Below are 19,585 nucleotides of genomic sequence, written 5' to 3'. Positions count from 1 at the left end.
AAAATATATAGTTAGTCGATGCAAATTGGCGAATTTCGCCTTTGCAAATTTTCCCCATTTTGCCATTCAACAACAGCAGTTAGTTACATTTTGCAAAGTGCCCATAGTTTTGATATAATAAAACGAGAAAGCGCAATTCTCTATCTATATCATTTTTTATTATATAGTTGAATTTTTCAGTGTTTCACTCGTATATCTGCAACGCCAAATAATTATTAAAAACCTCTGGAGTTAAAATCATGGAGTCACATAGTGATACAGATGTGGCAACAGCCAAAAGATTGGCTCAGATGTTTCTTGCGGACACTGAAAACAAACTGCCGAGATCGTCATCAAAAGCGGAAATATATTCAGATAAACCTGAGAAACCAAGCATTGATACCATCGGAGTGAGTCGATAAAATTGAAATTTATTTTTTGCCGGGGACATTTTTTGACATATTCGAGCTGGTACGTTAAATCAGTATCATGCCACAGGATTAAAAAAGGCTAGCGTAGACACAAGTAACAGCACCACCCATACAATTATATTGTGTATTGACAAACAGCAAACAGTGTGTGCTTTCCAATCAATGATCAAAAATGTTGTTTGCCAGAAAAATCTTGCTAAGGATCCGGTGACAAGAAGAAAATCTTTTGCCGGTGAGCTTCCTGGATATACACCTCAAAAAAATTCTACGATGCCCCCAATGGAAGGCATGGCGTACTCTTTCCATCAAGCAACGCTGAACTTGACATCTCAGGAATTTAATCTGGAGCGGATAAAAGGTATGTTGGAACATTTATAATCCGTCGAAGTAATAATTGCAAAAATGATCAAGGATAACAGTTTTTGCAATATTTTATTTGATTTTATTTTGACCAAAAATATTCCCGATTTTCTTTTGTACAGATCGAGGGGGAATTCAAAAAGTGCCTGATTCTCGTGAACGACCTAACATCCAATTCAACATGGATACTATAGTTCGGCAAATACGAGATGATATTATTGATCGATGCCGAAAAATTTGTGAAAAAGCAGCTCTGATGAAATACGACGAACGACAAGGTGAAATACAGTCCACGAGGTTACCCGAAACCGCTAACAGAAGTTTTACTTTATATTGTAAAAATAAGAGGACTAATATGGCACATTCGGTTGGAAATATCTTCAAATATTTCATTTAATTTTGCTTTTTATTTTCCTTTGCGCAGAAGCTGGACTCATTCCTGATGAACTTCGTGCAGATCTTGAGAAGAGATTGGCAGATTTGATTATAGTTGGTGAACGGAGCGGTCTCGGAAAACATACTCTGTGCGTTTACGAATTGGAATGCCATTTCCACATCAAAATTGCAATGGTTCACATAGAAGGTCCAACGGAATCAATCGGTAAAGTTTAGTAATTGTTGCTATTAGTTTGACATTAGGTAATTAGTTGATTCTAAATTTTTTAATTTCAATATTTTATGGATCAAGTTTTGTTTCAATTTCGTTATTAGTAGAGGTACGTATATAATTAATTTTAAGATAGTATAGCACAGGGGTGTCAAACTCGTGGGTTCTCGTGGACCGCATTGCATTTTTGGAATTGTTCAAAGGGCCGCAAACATTTTCTGGTAAATATTTAATAATGTATACTTGAAGTATATTTTTAGACAGGTCTAGTTTGTGACATATATTGTGATGCAATTAAACAGCCGAATAAAGTTTTGTTATTTTTTTGAATTTTAAATGCCATTTACATATTAATTTTTCCATTTCACTATTACTTCAATTTACTGTATTTATTACATAAAATCATAAATTTTTATGTACAACTATCCAAATCATTTTTGAACAAAGTTTTGATATAGGAAGAATAATACCTACACTAAAAATGACCTAATCTAAATACTAACTAAAGAATAAACTCAGTGTTTTTTTTTATTACACATGTCCCGACGTTTGGCATCTCTTGTGTGCCACCAGCTTACTAATATCAGGCTGAAATGATTTTACAGTAGCAACTCTAATTAACGAGGTCACATGATCATCGGTTACTCTGGATCGTTGAGAATGTTTGATTAATTTCAGTAAAGCAAAAATATTACGTTTATCATTTCATGTATAGATCAGTGAACAAGCAAATGACTGACTTTTCGGACCAGACATTTCCCACCACATTTCGCGACATTTCCTACCATTACGTGGCATCAATTTCACTTTGAAAAATTTAATATATATATATATTTAGATAAAAAAAATATTACAATAATTGTTAAGCGTTCGAGGGCCGCGAGTTTGACACCCCTGGACTATAGCATAAACCAATATTCCAGAAGTAGGCTGAACGCGCCTCAATGAGTTAAGTAATATAAAACCGTTTCGATCAACCGTTATCAGGAAACTTAAAAACTGCATATTTCACACAATTAATTCATTTCATAGACAAAGCTGTTCAACTCTATCGAATGGGCCAGTTTGCTGAAGCATTACCTATGCTTGAACTTCAACTTGAGAAAACTAACTGTTATATGCATGAGTTAGTTGCTGGTTGTCTGTTTAACTTGGGAAGGATAGAAGAAGCAGGATTTCATTTCCAACAGGTCGGTTGAAATGAGTTTTTACAATGTGTTATATTGCAACAGTGTACGTTCGAAATCTACCAAAATTACAATTTGAATGCAGGCACATGATCTTTTTATTCAAACTTTTTTTCTTTGAACTGACTCGTAAGATATATATAATATATATATAAAGACAAATATGATATAAGCAAATTACCACGTGTGTGTTGTTTTTATTTGATATATATATTATTTTCAGGCAATAAGTAACATGACGAATCGAGATATCAGTGACAGAACAGTGAAAACAGAAAAACAGCAATCTAATCTTCTCGCTACAGCAAAGAACGCTAAAGCAAAAGCTGGGGAAAGTATGAAGAACCATCAATTTGAAGATGCAATCAGATATTACTACATGTCAAATGTACTCTTTTCAGGTATATATGACTTAATACATTATAATATTACTGAGCGGGCGTCCCTTTTTTTTAACCCAAACCCATAATATACTTTATTTTCAATCTAGAATCTTTTTATTTTAAATTTGAAATGAATTAGTTAATCTGAGAAACTGAGCGTGACCAAACCCGGGTTGGAAGAAGCCGCTGACTTAAACACTGAATATGGCATTCCAAGTCCTGCTTGTAATTTCTTTTTCATTTTTGGCCCTCTAAGGACACAAGATATTGACAGATTATTAAATGACTCTATCTATTGCATCTTGCATGAATACCTGTAATAAAAACAGTTAAGATAAAACTGTTAAATTTGTTCAAAAACATCTAGGGATCGAGAATAGGCAGGAGGGGATTGACGGTATGATTCTATGCATGGGCGGACTCAATGACGTCATACAAGCACTGATGAAAGTAGATCCGGTGGAAGGGGGTTCACCAACAACGCGAGATGCTTTGACGTCGTTGTTGGAAATGCATGATTTGTTTAATGATATCATCACCAACTGTGATGTTGACGTCGGGTATAGAGATCACTGCAAAGCACTATGTATGAATGTTGTCGGTCTAGCGTTTGAATGTACAGGAAGGTAATTGAAACGAGTAGTCGATGATAAATCAATTTTGGTAAACCGTACAATATTCTATATTTTTTATGAGGTGTTTTACATCGCTCTCTACTAGGCTCTAGACAGGAAACCACTGGTGAATATTACTATGTATGTAATAATATTAGCCAACTACCTTATTGGAAGGGATCAAATCTTTCCGATTCAGCACTGTCAATCCCCTTTCAGTGTATCCGGGGCAATGTGGTTGACATTATATTGAACGCCAAATTTCCAACCCGCGACACCACAAATTTGACCGAGCGGTCAATTTTACCCAAGATCCCCGTTGACACAGTTGTTGGATGGAGCCTAATCCAGTAGCATACATTGTAACATAACTCGTTTCAGAGTTGCTTAGTAGCACTTATTTTGTAGTACATAAATTCCATCGTGTCTTACTCTCTATAATACCACTTTCTGATTGTTTTATAGATATATGTCAGCTCTTAATCGTTATAAAGAAGCACAAAATTGCTACAGCCGAATCACTGATGACAGACAAAAGTTACTTCGCATGCGTGACTGCATCTTGAAAGCACGACATTCTGTGCGTTCATTGGCCAAACAAGTTGGTGGGGCATATTCTGACGGTGAAATCCCTTTACAAGTGAGGAAGTGTTTTTCTCCTTTACCATTCGCACAAAATATTGTAAATAGCCAGCAATGCTAACAGGTAATATTGCGTTTTATTTTATGATTTAGGTGCGACAAGCGATGTCTATTGTTCTTCAAATGCACTCATCTTTCATGTCGATCAGCGAAAGAGTTCATGTCGACCCAGAATTTAGAGCTGAAAATCAAGCGGAGGTTCTGAACAGCGTCGGTATTGGGTATTATGAATTGAGACAATTTGAACAAGCGGAAGCAATGCTTAAAGCAGGAATTGATCTACTAAAGAAAAAGATCGGACCTGATTGCAGGTAGGAATAGAACTATCTACGATTCACGGGGGTTTGTAGTGAAAAATAGCGTAAGGCATGGATGTTTCGTTAACAGTAACCCATTTTTTTTTTCAGAATTATCACTCTCGCCCAGTTAACCTACAACATCGGGCTTTTGTACCAGGATATTGGACAATTATCGAAAGCGAAAGCATGTTACCAGGAAGCTAGGATTCTTTATCAGAAGATCGATGATGAACAAACCAGAGACGAAGGAATGAGGAAAGCAGAAGAAGCTTTGGATGACATTGAATAATGAATGGGAACGACTTCATTGCAATCAGGACATTATCGAAATGCCTTTATATATATATATATATATATATGTTTATTTTTTTCACTTCGATAACTCATTGCAGCGTGGACGTCTGCGTATGCGAAAGCTGACTTGAGATGCGACGTTCATGAAATGTAATTACTGACCAAGCTCTTTTGGTACAGTCATTGCCATTCTATTTCGCTATATTTAACGTTTACTTGTTGATTTGGGACAATGATTTCATTTAACATCGGTGGTAAAAGACCTAATTCGTGAATATTCACATCCCAAATCCAAAGTACTTCCAAAATAGAATATTTCAACTAAAAACTCGACAACTCCAAAAGGTTTATATTGTTCTACATATATGTAAGATCTACGTCATCTATAAATTTGTTTCGCTCGTAGTCTTCTACCATGTATTGTAGTTTAATTAGCATTTTTTAAATATGTAGATCGACCCATGTTGCCGATTCAGTAGCGCATTATAAAAGTCTTTTCGGTGCCTTCCATTGTTGCGACCCTTGCTCTCGGACAAATGTACTTAATAATTAGCATCTGCGAACTACATGTTTGGTCTGACCATGTGACGTCACTTATAATACCTGTGGTAGTTTCTCGTTCACCATACATAATAGGCGACGAAATAAAACTTGGCTAGGCACATTTTCCTACGAGTAGACTGGGTTGGCAAACTTAATTTAATAAAATAAACTTCAGAGGGATAGGAACGCTTTGGTTTTATAACAGGTAGGAAACAACCTCTTCCGAAATTTCCGCAATTCCATAGTCACCCTTGTTTGATGTGCTTAGATTTTAGGTTTTCATATTTTAAAACAGTCTCGGATTAAGACAAATTTTCCCTAGTTATCACAATAAACAAAACAATGTAATCAGAATTGCTTCGCTATATTTATTGACCATCAAATTTTTTTAAATTGTCAATGTATATAAATAACATGAAATTTGTTCAAGAAAGATTGCAATATTATTAGAGCAATTAATACAGCTTTAAATTTTTATAGCAAAATGGAATATTCTAGCATAGGAGACAAGAGTAACAACAAAGTATGGGTCATCAATATACATAGTAAATACCTGTGCCATTTATAATCAAGACAGACAAAAATGTTTAGATAAACCAAAATAGTGTGAAGACTTGCCACCTGGTAGAAAAACTTTGAATGTCTACATATACCAGACATCTTTCACCGCCAAAGTTGTATGTTCAACTACTGATAAACCAATATAAATAAAAAATCAAAACTAGAACATGGTTTTGACATTTGAGGCAGAATTGAATTCTTTCACAACCTAAAACCCGTGCTTTCGAGGAGACAATAATAAACCAGAGAAAAATTATTATGGCAGGTTAGACTAACTTGAATTAACTATGAATCAACACAGTATGCAATTGGAACATTAAATAAAACGTGATGAACTTGAGAATAACTTTGAACAGGAAAAACAAAAAAAATTTACAACATAATTAACATGAAAACGGTTTTTCAAAGAAATACCTCTTCTGATCTATCTCAGTTATTTCTCTACCGATGCTGTATATAACTGAATAAAGTCAGCTCTTTTGTTCTAGTCAGGCACTGATGGACAAAATATACGCTAAATGGGAAATGTATGGGGAAAAATGTAACGACTGAAAAATCACCAAATCAATGGCTCTATGCCTAAATGACAGAACACTGAACAGTTTACACATACAAGAACGAACAAACAGAGAAATGGCAGTTAAGCTTCCTTCTCAGAATGTTTTCCGTTGCAAAAAGCAATTTGAGAAAACACTCGTCATAATGGGAGCAAATGGAAATAAATTACAGTCACAAAGCACTCACTCACTCAGAAGTGAAGAATACTCAAACACGTGCAAATAACATAACACTAGTTCTATCATGACCGTAAATTAGAACAAAGTTCCCAGAAGCATAGAATGCCATAAAACACAAAATACCAGTAACCCCGCCACAAACCAACCATCTAATATAAGCAAAAGCAAAACGAACAAGATTCAAGATTTTTGAGTAAATATATTGGGTAAGGTGATTAGTTGAAATGGTAGTGGAATAACATAATTATCAGTATTACTGATCAGACTTGGGTCAAATTCAGTCAGTCAAATTCAGTAAAATCAAAAGCACCCAAATTTGATTTTTTTTTTATATTTCATTCTATTCTATTGTATCCCTAATAAATTTTACTGGGGGAAAATCCTGTCTCAATTTGCTTTTTACTTATAAATAATGATTGGAATTACTGTAGCAGGGTTTAACCTCAGCAGCCATTTGCTTTAATTGACTCTCCAGATCTTTTTGTGATGTTGAGCGTCGTAAATGTCTGAAAAGTGGGAGGTTTGTAAGATACATTTAATACTAAAATGAAATTAAGCGAAAAAAGATTTGAAAATAAGGCAGAGAGGTTATAGAGTTGCACATATTTACACAAACATATTTCATTCTATCAACAATAATCTAATAAATGAGCAGATGACTTACAAACCGAACATGGTTGAAAAAAATAGGAAATCTGACGCCCATGACAATCATAAAAAGTGTAAACAAACTCAGCTATATTCAGGAATAGATATCAATTTTGTATTCATTTTATCGTAAAAACTTGTTCAGAATAAACTACAACAAAATTAGGTTGGTATTTCAAAATATTAACTTTTAAAAATAAACAGAATTGAAATAGAATTTTAGGAAATTTTTACCATTTGTATCCAATCGATTAAAAATGCTTCAAATGTAAATGATAAATATGTTAATTATCCTTTTTTAAAAAAATGAAAAGTTATACATACTTCTGCTGTTGTAGGATGTATTCCAATGGTTTGATCAAGTTGAGCTTTTGTCATTCCACACTTCATTGCTGCTGCATAACCCTGCATAACTTCGCCTGCGTTTGGTCCCATATAATGCATACCTGAAAATTTAGGAGACATTATTAATTTTGAGAAGATATTATTAAGTCAAAAAACTATCATGAGCAAGTGCAAAGTAGTCGAACAGAAATTGAACTTATGTTGAGTATGTGGAATAGGAAGGTATGCTAGTCATTAGGAAAGATAATTTAAATTGTTCATTCAGAATATTTTCTTACAAAGAGATATATTGCATTATGAATGACTTGTAATGCACTATTAAATAAGTACTCACCAATAACCCTTTCATTTTCTTGCAGATTAGTAATTATTTTAGCATAGCAGTCTTCATTTCCACGGCCAGCAACAGTCCATTCAAGAGGCCAAAAATCAGAATGATAAACCTAGAAAAAGATCAGTTAAAATTACTATGATTTGAAAGCATAAGCATATAAACATTACAAGTCCATGACATATCTAGGGCTATTTCCATCATGAAAAATGTAAATCAAGCTTTTTGGACCACTTTACCCAATGCCCATTAGGCTTTTAAAATAAGATACCTACTTCAATATTGTCTTCTCCGTATTTCTCTATTGCTTTCTCTTCAGACAATCCACAAGCGCTGTATTCAAGAGGTGTGAAGACAGTTGTTGGAACGTTGTCGTAATCACACTTAAATAGACAAAAATACATATTAAAGACTAATTCACATAATTACAATGGTTATCCATTGAATAAATTATAAACAGCAAAGGAATCAAGTTGAAATTACCAAGTTATATTAGCTTGGCATCACAATTTTTTTTCATACAATTCCTTATTGTTTCAAACCTTGTTAATAATAGTTAAAAAAAAGCAACATACTTTGATTTCCTTAGAGTAAAATCCTTTTTAAATAGCTTAGGCCTAAAATATTACTCCAACAATGTTATCTGGCATTTTTAGCTACAAAGAACTTTTAAACTACCTTAATTTTTGAGCCAGCGAACAATCTTTTTGAAAGCAGAACGCCAGCTTGTATAGCTACAGGTGTAAGCTCAGGTCGGCCTTCAGCATTATCCCCGATACTATAGATGTGAGAAACATTCGTCTGATCATAGTCATTTGTTGGAATTTTCCCATTTCTGTAACAAAAACATACATTATAAAAATGATATTAAATAACATACTTGCAATAATGAAAAACAGGTAGCTGGAAACTAAGAGAAGTTTATAAGTTAATAACTATACCAACATAGTGAAAAGCATTACATACTTCTTGGAAACGACGCCAGCATTATCAAGACCTATTGTTTTAGTGCAGGATTCTCTTCCTATTGCGACAAGTACCTAAAAATAAACAATGAAAATACTATGAAAACATGATCAAATAATGGTTTAAGAGCAATCATGAAAGTTTACAATATTACTTTAGCAAGAAAATAAGTGCTTGGTAATTCTCAGAAAATCACAGGTCGGCATCGAAGATTCCTACTTGTCACTAATCCATGGGACCATGGCAAAAACACTTTAAATTCGAAACAAGCAAGCACAGTATTACACTAAAATTCCCTCTATATATCATGCCAACCAATACCTTGTAACTTTGCTTTGACAAAACCATGCCAGTTAAAAATTATCATTTTTGATGTGGTACCGAATACAGCGCAAAATACCTAACAGGCTGACATACACAATTTTGGTAATAACAACTTACAGTGTTAAATTCCTCTGTTTTGATATCATCTGAATCGGTACATTTACAAGATACTCTGATTTTTCCTGGAGCTCCATCTTCAATTTTTTCAATTGCAGTGGGAACAAACCTAATCGAAAATATATATGGCTTTATAATTATTAAGCACGGCAATCATTAAGTTAATTGCAAATGTGTGAAAGCAAAACTAGGTTTTTTTATAAAAGAGCAGATGAAGCCAGAATTGGTATCTTCGAAAAGGAACCATGGATGATGAAAGTTTGAAAATCACCCTTCCAAGATGGTTATATAATTATATTTGAATCTATTCAGATTTAATTATATTTGTTATTTCATATTCTTGAGCAAAGTTTGATTTGGATTATTATCATTTAAAAAATTAAAATCTCTCGTTAAGATTACTTCATTTATTTGAAAACTAAAAAATAGAGAACCAATCAAATCATCCTTTATATTAATACCTTTTCCTGCATTTCTAAATTTAAAGTCAATAAATAAATTGACTTATATGTTTTCTATGATCCAATTTAGATATATTCAATATTCCATAATCAAAATTTTATCTGAGAATGTATTAGGAATAGTAGATCATTCTTCTTCGGCCAACTCTTAATAGATTATATTATGCAACATTTATCAAAGACTTAATGTGAAACCAATCAATAATGAAATCAATCTTCATTTTAATATCTTAAAATTTCAGATTTGCAGTTCATTTTCATCATGTGTTAAAACAAAAAAATATTTTACACATGATTAGTAAGTGTACAAACCTCCTCCAGACCCGAATGCCTTCTTTTTCTAAGTAATTTCCGGCCCTTTCTGCCATGTCTTGGTCAAATCCTGTATAAAGAATTTGAAAACATATTTATAGAAAATGATTATTTCAAAAGTATTGGAGATAAAGCAATAAAAATTTCACAAAAATGTGTTCAGAACAGTTAAACAGCACTTTGTTTGAAAATGAAACTTCACTTTATAAATAGGGAGTTGGAAAATATACTTTGGTTACATATTACATTACAGGCATATAATATATATTGATAACTAATACATATAAATTGATACACCAAACGAAGGTGTGCTTAAGGAATTTCAATCAAGTAGAATTCGATAAAACAATCGAATTTTAATATGTTATCTTAACATAAATTTCTTTCATTGAAATTGTAATCTATAAATTTACTATTATTCAATTTGATAAATTATGCGAATTGATAATACCACAGTTTATAATATTCTAAATTATTAAAATATGTACAAAATAGTTGGATACTAGGACCTAATTATAAGAACAGCAAAACAATAATTTTTCAAGTATAACCTCAAAATTTCTAATATTGATGTGATTATCCTAAAATACCTTATAGTTAAATAAAAACATGGTCATGACATGAATACTACTCAATAAACTGCATTTCATTATTACAGTACAACTTTTATGTGCCATATAGAACACAGAACAATGAAACAGCATAAAAATTTTTTCAAATCATTGCCTATGATTCATTTATATAACGCTCATGTCATAAACAATGACTAAGTTTGTCCTGTCGTGACTGATTATTAACCCATAAATTTTGAAGTTTACCACAAATATTGACAAAGTTTGCTTAGTCATGACTGATCGGCAACCATGTTACATCATCTATGGATCATGTTTAAATCTATTTTAAGCGAATTTTAATGATGGCATACTGTTTTATCATTCTGATACTCCAGAAGTGCTATTAATAAAAATAAAACTTGACGTTATAATACACTATATTATTTTCATGAAAACTTCAGCATTTTGAGTGTTGGCCAATTTAAAATTTTTTCACCATTGGTTTTATGAAACCTTCAATGATTAATCAGTAGGGATGGGCCGGGATTCGGATCCGGACTCGGATTCGAGTCGAATCCAGGCATTTTTTGGACTCGGATTCGATTTCGAGTCCACGTCATTTTTACCGAGTCCATAATCAATTCTGTTTTCACTAATTTACGCCTATGTTTGTACTTTTACCCCTATAAATCTCACTACATACCTTAACTAGTAAAATTCAAGGTTAGATCTGTAACAATATCCTTCGTGTGCAATATAAACACTCCTAATAAAACGAAGACAGATATCCGGATAATATAATGATAGTTAAAAACTATTGATCGCTCATAACAATGATGTTGCGCCAGTCGCCTTCAAACTATCTATTCTGTTTGGTATACATGTGGTACACAATAAAACATGTGTTATTGCAATATTTTTGAGTTTTTAATTTGCGTAAAAATGAAACATGTTCTGGATCAACCCAATGGGGAATCTCATCAATACCTATTTTAAATCGAGTTTATTGCGTGGAATCCTTTCGCTAAAAAGGCAATGGAAAGGATGGATAGTTTTAGAACGTTTACATGAACTACTAAATTGCAAGTAGATGTACTACATTGTATTGACGACGAGAGGCATTTCTCTACCATATGCGCACATGACATAGTAAATTTACGGCTAGAAATATTTGGAATTATGGGAAAGCATTGTAGTCGAAAGCTTTTTATTGTTCATGTTGACATGTAAGAATTTCTGAATAGCCGCCCAGAATTGACGCAAGGTGGGCTGGAAATCCAGTTCACAGCCAAGGCGCACATTGACCACGTTTACGTTTGTATTATGGCCGCCAAAAAAAGAGAAAAAATTTATATTTAAAATGACTCAACAGCTATCTCCGAACCATTAGGCAAAAAATATGAGCTACGACGTATGTTTGTGAGAGCACGATGCTGTAGCATGGTCAAAAACACGTTTCTGTGCTTTTCCATTATGACGTCACGGACTCGGCAGATTCGATTCGAGTCCTTGACCTATTACTCGGATTCGTCGAATCTTTGTAATGCCGGACTCGTCCCATCCCTATTAATCAGTAGCAAAATGTGTAAGTTTTGTTAGAAACAAGTGATCTCAAGGTATTTTCAGTGACAAAATGTTACTTTTTGATTTTTTAGCTTCCAATTGAAGTTTAGTATACATTCTCCTAACACGACTTCAACTGGTAGGTATTGGTAAAACTACTTTTGTGATTAGAACTAGAATTCTAAATACTCGACAAAGAACAGTGACTGCGTATGCATATTCATTACAATTATATTTTTAAAAGCAATTACATCCAGAAGTGCACATTGGTCCAATTAATATGTTCTCTTCTTTCGATGCTGTCTGAAAATCATTTTTGCATAAAATTTGTGTATTTGATTATTACTTATTATACCTAAATCTAACCTTCAAAAACTCTATTTAATTTAGTTCTGAGGCATCATTTTGATCTAGTAATTTATTATACAAAAATTTATTTGCAAATAATAGATTGTTACCTCTTAGAAAAATAGATCGCACCATTACTGTAACATCAAGTCCAAGACCACTGAGAAATCCGGCACATTCTAAAGCAACATATGAAGCTCCGATAACCAATGTCTTTCCAGGACAATGTTGCAAAGAAAACAAATCATCACTGTAAACAGGAGAGCAATGCTCAAATTTGAAATCAAAAAGGTCGAATTACGAACTGCAGCGAAGCAGTAGCCTATGCGGTCTACACAGAAATGATTTCTGATCAATCAAATGGTTTAAATCAAGTCCTACTATCATAACAATTCATATCAGTAACAATAGGGACTCAGACAATCACCGAATTTACGGAAAAGATGGCAAACTAGTTTGATTAAATGCCACATGTTAGTATATACACAAATGACGAAATAGCAATCCCCATACCACACAGAGAAAATTAGGGCAATGAAAGAAATAACCTTCTAATGGCTGAAAATTCGATAGGACCAACAGTTGCAGATAAAAATGATTTTTACACAATAACAACAATCACCCCAAAGCAGCAATATGATCACTTTGTGCCCCGATAACAAAAATATAAATTACATTTGTGGACTACCTCATTATTCTGCTAAACAAATTATTTGTTTCAAAAAGCTTACGTCAAATATTTCTTTACTATTCACAGTAAATCATGAGCCTACAATAATAAACTACCTTGTGATACAAAGTTCTTTTGCATTAGGTAAATCAGGATACTTTGGTCTTTCTCCAACAGCTACTATGACATTGTTTGCAGTGATGACTTTTTCTACGCCTCGTTTATTTTTTGTCTGTATAAAAATAAGAATGGAATGTTTGAACCATAAAAGAAAGGCAAAATTTTCGGCATTTGATTTGAAATTCTGCAACTGACACATCACCATACTTTTCTACAACATAGCTTTACAGAACGCAAGACTACAAGCATTTATCGGAAGCCAGATTAAAGTGTTACATCATGTTTAGTCATAATGGCATAATCTTTACATATCACAGTCATTGTTACTTTTCTAACATTTAGTGTACTAAAGAAGATTCCACAAAATTAAAAAAATAAAATAAAATGAATAGAGGTACGATTTATACTTAAAATTAGCAATGTGAAATGCCCTATTGTGAATACAATAAATGAAATCACTATGATTCAAATACATTGAGTTGAATGACTTCCCATGTTTCGGGTTAATTGAGAAAACTTGAAAAAAAAAATGAGTACGTTAAATATGTCAAACTATTGGGACATGAAATCTAAAATCAACATTGCTAACTGCTAATAATTATTTCAAATAATAAATTTCTTTTTATCACAAAGCACACACTAGACAATCCCCATTACCGGACAAATTTAGATGGTGTGTCTTGCGGCTCTACAGTCTAAATATTAATCTAAGAATAAAGCTAATAGTCGCACACCTTAAATATTTGAATACGATATGTAACCAAAACGTTATAAAAATATACTTTGAATTTTTTTTACATACTGTCAAGTGTCAATATTTATACAAATTCAATTTCATTGAATTACACAAAGCTTATTGGGGATTTAAAAAGGGTATTATATAGTTTCCTTTATATTACTGGTAGTCGAATTCCATTCTGATAACCTTAAAAACGATTTAAATTTTTTATTTTATTTCCAAAAGTACTGCAGACAGTTTATATAATTAAATCAGTCCTGGTAAAACTTGAAATGATGGATTTTCAAGGATGCATTTTGTAATTTATAAATCAACAATTATACTGGTTTCTCAATGGATAGGCCTGTTATTGAGTACATAAATACTATCACTTACAAAAAAAATTTACTACTACCGCCATTTAGTTTTACTTTGTTAATTAAAATATAGCATATTCAAAGTTGAAACTGCTTATTAATAACAAATAAGAGAAATGAAAGCAAAATTAGTTTTATATTTTTTAATTTCGTTGTATCATTTAATATTGTTATTGTAGCTTTACCTTGATAGTATGTTGATCAACAAACTCAGCATAGGCATTCAAATATGCCACACTTTTCTCCCTCAATGCTACTCTATATCCCCAGTTCAGAGATCCAATATAGTTTTGTACTCCTTCGACTAAATTTGCCCAATCGTGTTGTACTGTAGAAGAAAATGGAGAATTAATAACGCAAATTATGATTTTTTCAATCAAGTTCTACAAATCATCCCATAAGCATAAAAAGAAAAAACATTGTGTAATTGATTTACATAACTCGAAGTACATCAAAGTCTCATTTTTAGTAATATGACAATAATGTAATTCAAAATAAAAAGATAAATGAATGTACTAGAACACCGGTTTTTAACCAGTGGGCCATGGCCCACTTCTGGGCCACGGAACATCTTCAGATGGGCCACAAACCTATTAAAAAAGGATGGAGTTATTGATAAATTAGTTGAATTTTATTGTAATAGCAATGAATGATGATGCTGTCTTCTTGCTACTACATGATAATTTTCATTCTCATGATTAAAGCGAGAGTGTCATTTTTGCAGAAATGAATGTTTTCTTCCAATTTTTTCCTTGCATGAGAAAGTTAATGGGCCACAGAATTTTTTGTGCAAAAGAAGTGGGCCACAAAAAAAAAAAGGTTGAGAACCACTGTAACTAGACATTAGGAACAGATTTGTAAATAGTGAATATGTGCTATAGACCCCAAAACAGCAGTCAACGCGTGTACTGGAATAGTTTAAATTTAATACTAGAGGATAAGAATAATTGAACAACTGTATCAAAGAGCCAGCATTGTGTAAATTTGCAGAAACGCACATCAGTAGCCAAAGCATACATAATAGCTAGCCTAATGCTTTTCACTTTTGCCCTCTACATTCAGGAAGTGACACTTGACAACCAAAGGTTCCAATCAAAAGCGTCAGAAATTCATCAGGAATTTCACAACAATTGAAGGATATGATTCAGGTCATTTTAAATCAATAAATTTTTCCCCATCAACTATTGTGCCTTGTGACATTAAAAAGCAATTTCACAATATTGTTCAGAATTGGCTCAAATAATAATTTCATCCGTTTAATCTGAGCCTTATTGAAATGATTCATTTACATGAAGATGACAATTCAATTCCCTTTTAAAATCACTATACAAACATTTTTTTTTTTCAAAATGGCTTCTTTTGATTTAACATTTTCATTTACCGGTAAGTGAAAATAAAAATATTCAAAAAAAGTGAACAGACTTCAACCTCTGTGACATGTCATTGTTATTCAAATTTGAAAATCCTAGATTATCAAAACTATACCTGTTTCTGCATTAACGTTCCAACCAAATGCTTGAGCATCTTTTAGACTGTTTCCAAGCAACGCAGTTTGATGCATCAGCTTCTTTGGTATACATCCCACATTTACGCATGTTCCACCGAGACCCCAAGCAGTTCCCAAGGGGCTAGGCTTCACAAAATCACATAGCGCAACCTAAATATTGAAGTATAAATATGATTTTAAAGAACTGAAAGATTGATCCATTTATCAAACATAATATAGATGTGGAACTATGCTTACTTATTTCCCTATCCCATACTTAATAATTTAAATTCTTATTTTCTAGTATCTAGAAGAGAAAAAAAAGCAAATGCAATGTATTTTTATCCTATGGTAAATAATTTTTCCATAGGCTATACCAGGGGTGGGCACAATTTTTTAGTATAAGAGCCGCATGCTGCAAGTCAGAACTTTAAAAGAGCCGCAGAATTTGTGAATTTATTAATATTATCGAAATACCATGAACAGAAAAGAAATTCACACAAGAGGCTAATAACAATAAATGGATAAACAAGGCAGCTATACTCAAATATATGCACAGTTTGAGCTCATTTAATTTGTGCTCCTTATAGCTGATTTACGAGGGTAGTCTCGTAAGAGGTTTTCATGGTTCGTTTCATGGTGCCGTTTAACATTGCTGACTTTATTCTGACTTAGTAGCTTATGACAGATTAAGCACAAAGGTTTATTCTCCTGACTGGTAAATGCGTATTCTTCTTCCCATTCTGACTTGACAACTCTGTTTTCATCTTCGTACTTTTTAATTGAGGACATATCGCACAGTAACTTAGATAGACTAACTAACCACAATCAAGCTGCAATACCGCCGACGCATCAATAAACATTGACCATTGTGACGAAAGATTTGCTGACTTGACTGACTTAAATTCAAAATTCAACGCTACAGCGATTTTCATACTAAAACATAATTTGTCCTAATCATTGACGAAAACTTCTTTACGACTTTTAATAAATTAAAAGAGTTCACATTAAAGTTTTTAGTAAAAAGTTAGTTAAAATTAGGATAATAATTTATGTTAGCGAGAAGAGCCACACAAAAAGTCTGGCGAGCCGCGGTGTGCCCACCCCTGGGCTATACTAAATAATAACATTTCTAATTATTGTTAACTCGGTAATCTGTCTCAATACTTTTTCATAGATTGGTTGCGATCTTGCATTGAATAGCAAAATAAATATAAACCATGCAAAATCATTTTAAGAGCACAAAAATGATATAAAATGACCAATAACCTTCTTTCCTAGTCTTCCTGCTTCTTTTGCAGCAGCAAGCCCACCAGATCCCCCTCCGATGACAACAAGATCATAATCATATTCTGAAGATGAACTTAACATAGACAGTAATCTTCCTTCAGAATGTGCCTGAATTTAAAGAAATAATGCTTTAATTAAAAATACCTAAGTAAAAAGTATTTAGAGGCATTGGTTGAGATAAGAATACCTATCAAAGAAATTCAAAATTACATTTTGTATGAATTATATTATGTCCGCTATTCAGATTCTTGAGCATTTTCACAGGACTTTAACAACAATTCAATGTAGGTGATTAACTACTGATCCCAACTTATAAAGAAAATATTTAACTAGGGTTTAATTCCATATCCTAAAATGCAAGGTAGAACGAATTTTTTCCCTCCTAGTGTAGAAGCATTTTTATTCAGGTTTATGTGAAATAAAGAACAGATACAATGTCATCATGACCAATTACAAAGAACATTCATACCGATTTTGTTGCATCTGCACCTCCGAGATGTACACCATTTATATATGTGTTTGGGACTGTTTTTTGACCAGACAATTCCAATAATGCCATCTGCAATGCTTCTCCATTTTCTGAAACCAAAAAATGTAAAGGTTATACATTATTAGTGTTTACAAACTTTAAACGACATGTAACCAAATAAACGTCTGAAGGTGATTCATACAACAAATTTGTTAATTATATCAGATTTAACAGTCCACCTAATATTATTGTGTATAATATAAAATTGTTGCAAATTCACAATTTTCAAGGTAATTTTTTTAAATAGGCCTACTATTGATGATAAACTTTATTTTAATTGCTGTCAAATGGTTCGTTCGAGAGCGAACAAGAGTGAAAATTCTTATGGTGTATCAGTCAAAATTTTGTCAGTCATTTTTTAATTGACAGTAAATCCTGCAGATGGAGTATAATAGGCATTTACCTTCAAGATCCAGTTCTAAAGCATGAAAACTAATTCCCAACGAATTGAATAATTTCTTTATCTAAAGGTATAAATAATAATTTAAAATAAATAAAATATACAAAATCAATATGGATAAAAAGAATTCAAAAAATTGGTTTTATATTATTGTAAAAAACGAGACAAGATTTGATCTCTAACAAAATTATTTTCAATTTTGTAGTACAAAAATAAACATTATTAATCAATAACCATAACCTACGATAATGAAATTTATATTCGAGATGTATTAAAAACACAAATATCGTTAGTAAAACTATAAGCATTTAACAGTAATAAAGCTGATTCTCTTCAGTGCTTTCCAGACTAGTAGCTATGATATGTAAAGATTTAAAAAAAAAAGAGAAATACATAGCTCATACACATCTTAAAAACGTTCCAAGATAGACCGATACCGTAATACTCAATCGGGTCTCATGTAGTTTCGTACCTAACATACTTCTAGTGAGCGAAGCGTAACAATTTTTTGATATATCAATCCTAACCCCCATCTGACTACGCCATCCAAAAATTAAAACACTGCGACATCACAATCACGTTATAGAGCTTGCCAAATATACGCACGATCGACCGAAGTGGCATTGGCGCCGACGATAAGGAACTGACTGACGATACCGATCTCTCTCCCATTGGAATCGTTGCGACGAGAAAACGAGAGAAATAACTGTTTGATTTCGGGTGCTCGTTTGCACGTCTTGGATGGCAGTTCGTATAGTTTGAAGGGCTCTATTACGTCACTGTGACGTCGTAATGACGTAATTTTTGGAAGGTGTAGTCAGGTGGGGGTTAGGATGGATACGTGAAAAAATTGTCATGCTACGCCCACTAAAAGTATGTTAGGTACGAAACTACATGAGACCCACTCAATCTTTATTAGCAATGCTTTTGAAAAAATAGCTTATTACAGTATTAAAATACACAAACTGACCTCTTTACAATAAGGACAGTACGATTTGCTAAATAGCATAACCACATTCTCTTTAATTAGCTTTTGAACTCTTTCCTGCACATCTGGTATAGGAGCCATGTTCTCTGGCTCAACTTTAGTGACTTTGGCAGCCGGTTCTTTTTGTTCAGAATCCAGATTCAGAGATTAGAATTGAAATTAACAATAATTACAGAATACTGAATAGGGTACGACTGAAAAGTGAATGAAAAAGATGAACATACAGACATAAGTACGGAAAGTGATATGAAAACAATATGATATTTGGGCACAGGTAAATACTCTTAACAATCTGACAATGCAATCACAGAATGGCTCTAGTTTATATGCTGTATATGTGAAGCATATTTGATTGTCTAATTAGCTGGACTACCGGCACAGAACTACTGAACTAGTACCTG

General features: G+C 32.9%; 2 protein-coding genes across 2 annotated transcripts; one reads left to right on the top strand and one right to left on the bottom strand.

Moving 5' to 3' along the window:
• The first annotated feature begins 207 nt into the window (after positions 1 to 207).
• Positions 208 to 5,627, top strand: LOC120339377 (uncharacterized). The gene is made up of 10 exons (XM_039407483.2): positions 208 to 389; positions 597 to 768; positions 893 to 1,048; positions 1,195 to 1,371; positions 2,410 to 2,567; positions 2,788 to 2,965; positions 3,315 to 3,573; positions 4,027 to 4,201; positions 4,297 to 4,514; positions 4,611 to 5,627. The coding sequence occupies exons 1-10, from the start codon at positions 240 to 242 to the stop codon at positions 4,789 to 4,791; spliced, it is 1,824 nt and encodes a 607-aa protein (XP_039263417.2). The 5' UTR covers positions 208 to 239; the 3' UTR covers positions 4,792 to 5,627.
• Positions 5,628 to 5,687: 60 nt separating this feature from the next.
• Positions 5,688 to 19,378, bottom strand: LOC120339378 (thioredoxin reductase 1, cytoplasmic-like). Its single transcript, XM_039407484.2, has 16 exons — positions 19,167 to 19,378; positions 18,200 to 18,260; positions 17,737 to 17,846; positions 17,247 to 17,375; positions 15,977 to 16,148; positions 14,677 to 14,819; positions 13,393 to 13,508; positions 12,717 to 12,856; positions 10,142 to 10,211; positions 9,369 to 9,477; positions 8,928 to 9,001; positions 8,640 to 8,796; positions 8,237 to 8,344; positions 7,965 to 8,073; positions 7,610 to 7,731; positions 5,688 to 7,143 (listed from the first exon to the last, which is right to left on the bottom strand). The coding sequence occupies exons 1-16, from the start codon at positions 19,263 to 19,265 to the stop codon at positions 7,081 to 7,083; spliced, it is 1,782 nt and encodes a 593-aa protein (XP_039263418.2). The 5' UTR covers positions 19,266 to 19,378; the 3' UTR covers positions 5,688 to 7,080.
• Between the last annotated feature and the right edge of the window lie 207 nt (positions 19,379 to 19,585).

Source organism: Styela clava, chromosome 9 (assembly GCF_964204865.1).
Source record: "Styela clava chromosome 9, kaStyClav1.hap1.2, whole genome shotgun sequence".
NCBI lineage: Eukaryota > Metazoa > Chordata > Ascidiacea > Stolidobranchia > Styelidae > Styela > Styela clava.
This window is presented reverse-complemented; position numbering and strand designations above follow the sequence as displayed.

Bases quoted from the DNA above. Each gene is read 5' to 3' on its own strand.
- LOC120339377 (XM_039407483.2), top strand. From the start codon at position 240: ATGGAGTCACATAGTGATACAGATGTGGCAACAGCCAAAAGATTGGCT. The intron at 2,568-2,787 runs GTCGGTTGAAAT...TATTATTTTCAG, and splicing joins CAGGATTTCATTTCCAACAG to GCAATAAGTAACATGACGAA. The intron at 2,966-3,314 runs GTATATATGACT...AAAAACATCTAG, and splicing joins GTCAAATGTACTCTTTTCAG to GGATCGAGAATAGGCAGGAG.
- LOC120339378 (XM_039407484.2), bottom strand. From the start codon at position 19,265: ATGGCTCCTATACCAGATGTGCAGGAAAGAGTTCAAAAGCTAATTAAA. The intron at 16,149-17,246 runs GTTATTGGTCAT...TTCAATATTTAG, and splicing joins CAGGAAGACTAGGAAAGAAG to GTTGCGCTATGTGATTTTGT. The intron at 8,345-8,639 runs GTAGTTTAAAAG...TGTCTATTTAAG, and splicing joins TCGCTGGCTCAAAAATTAAG to TGTGATTACGACAACGTTCC.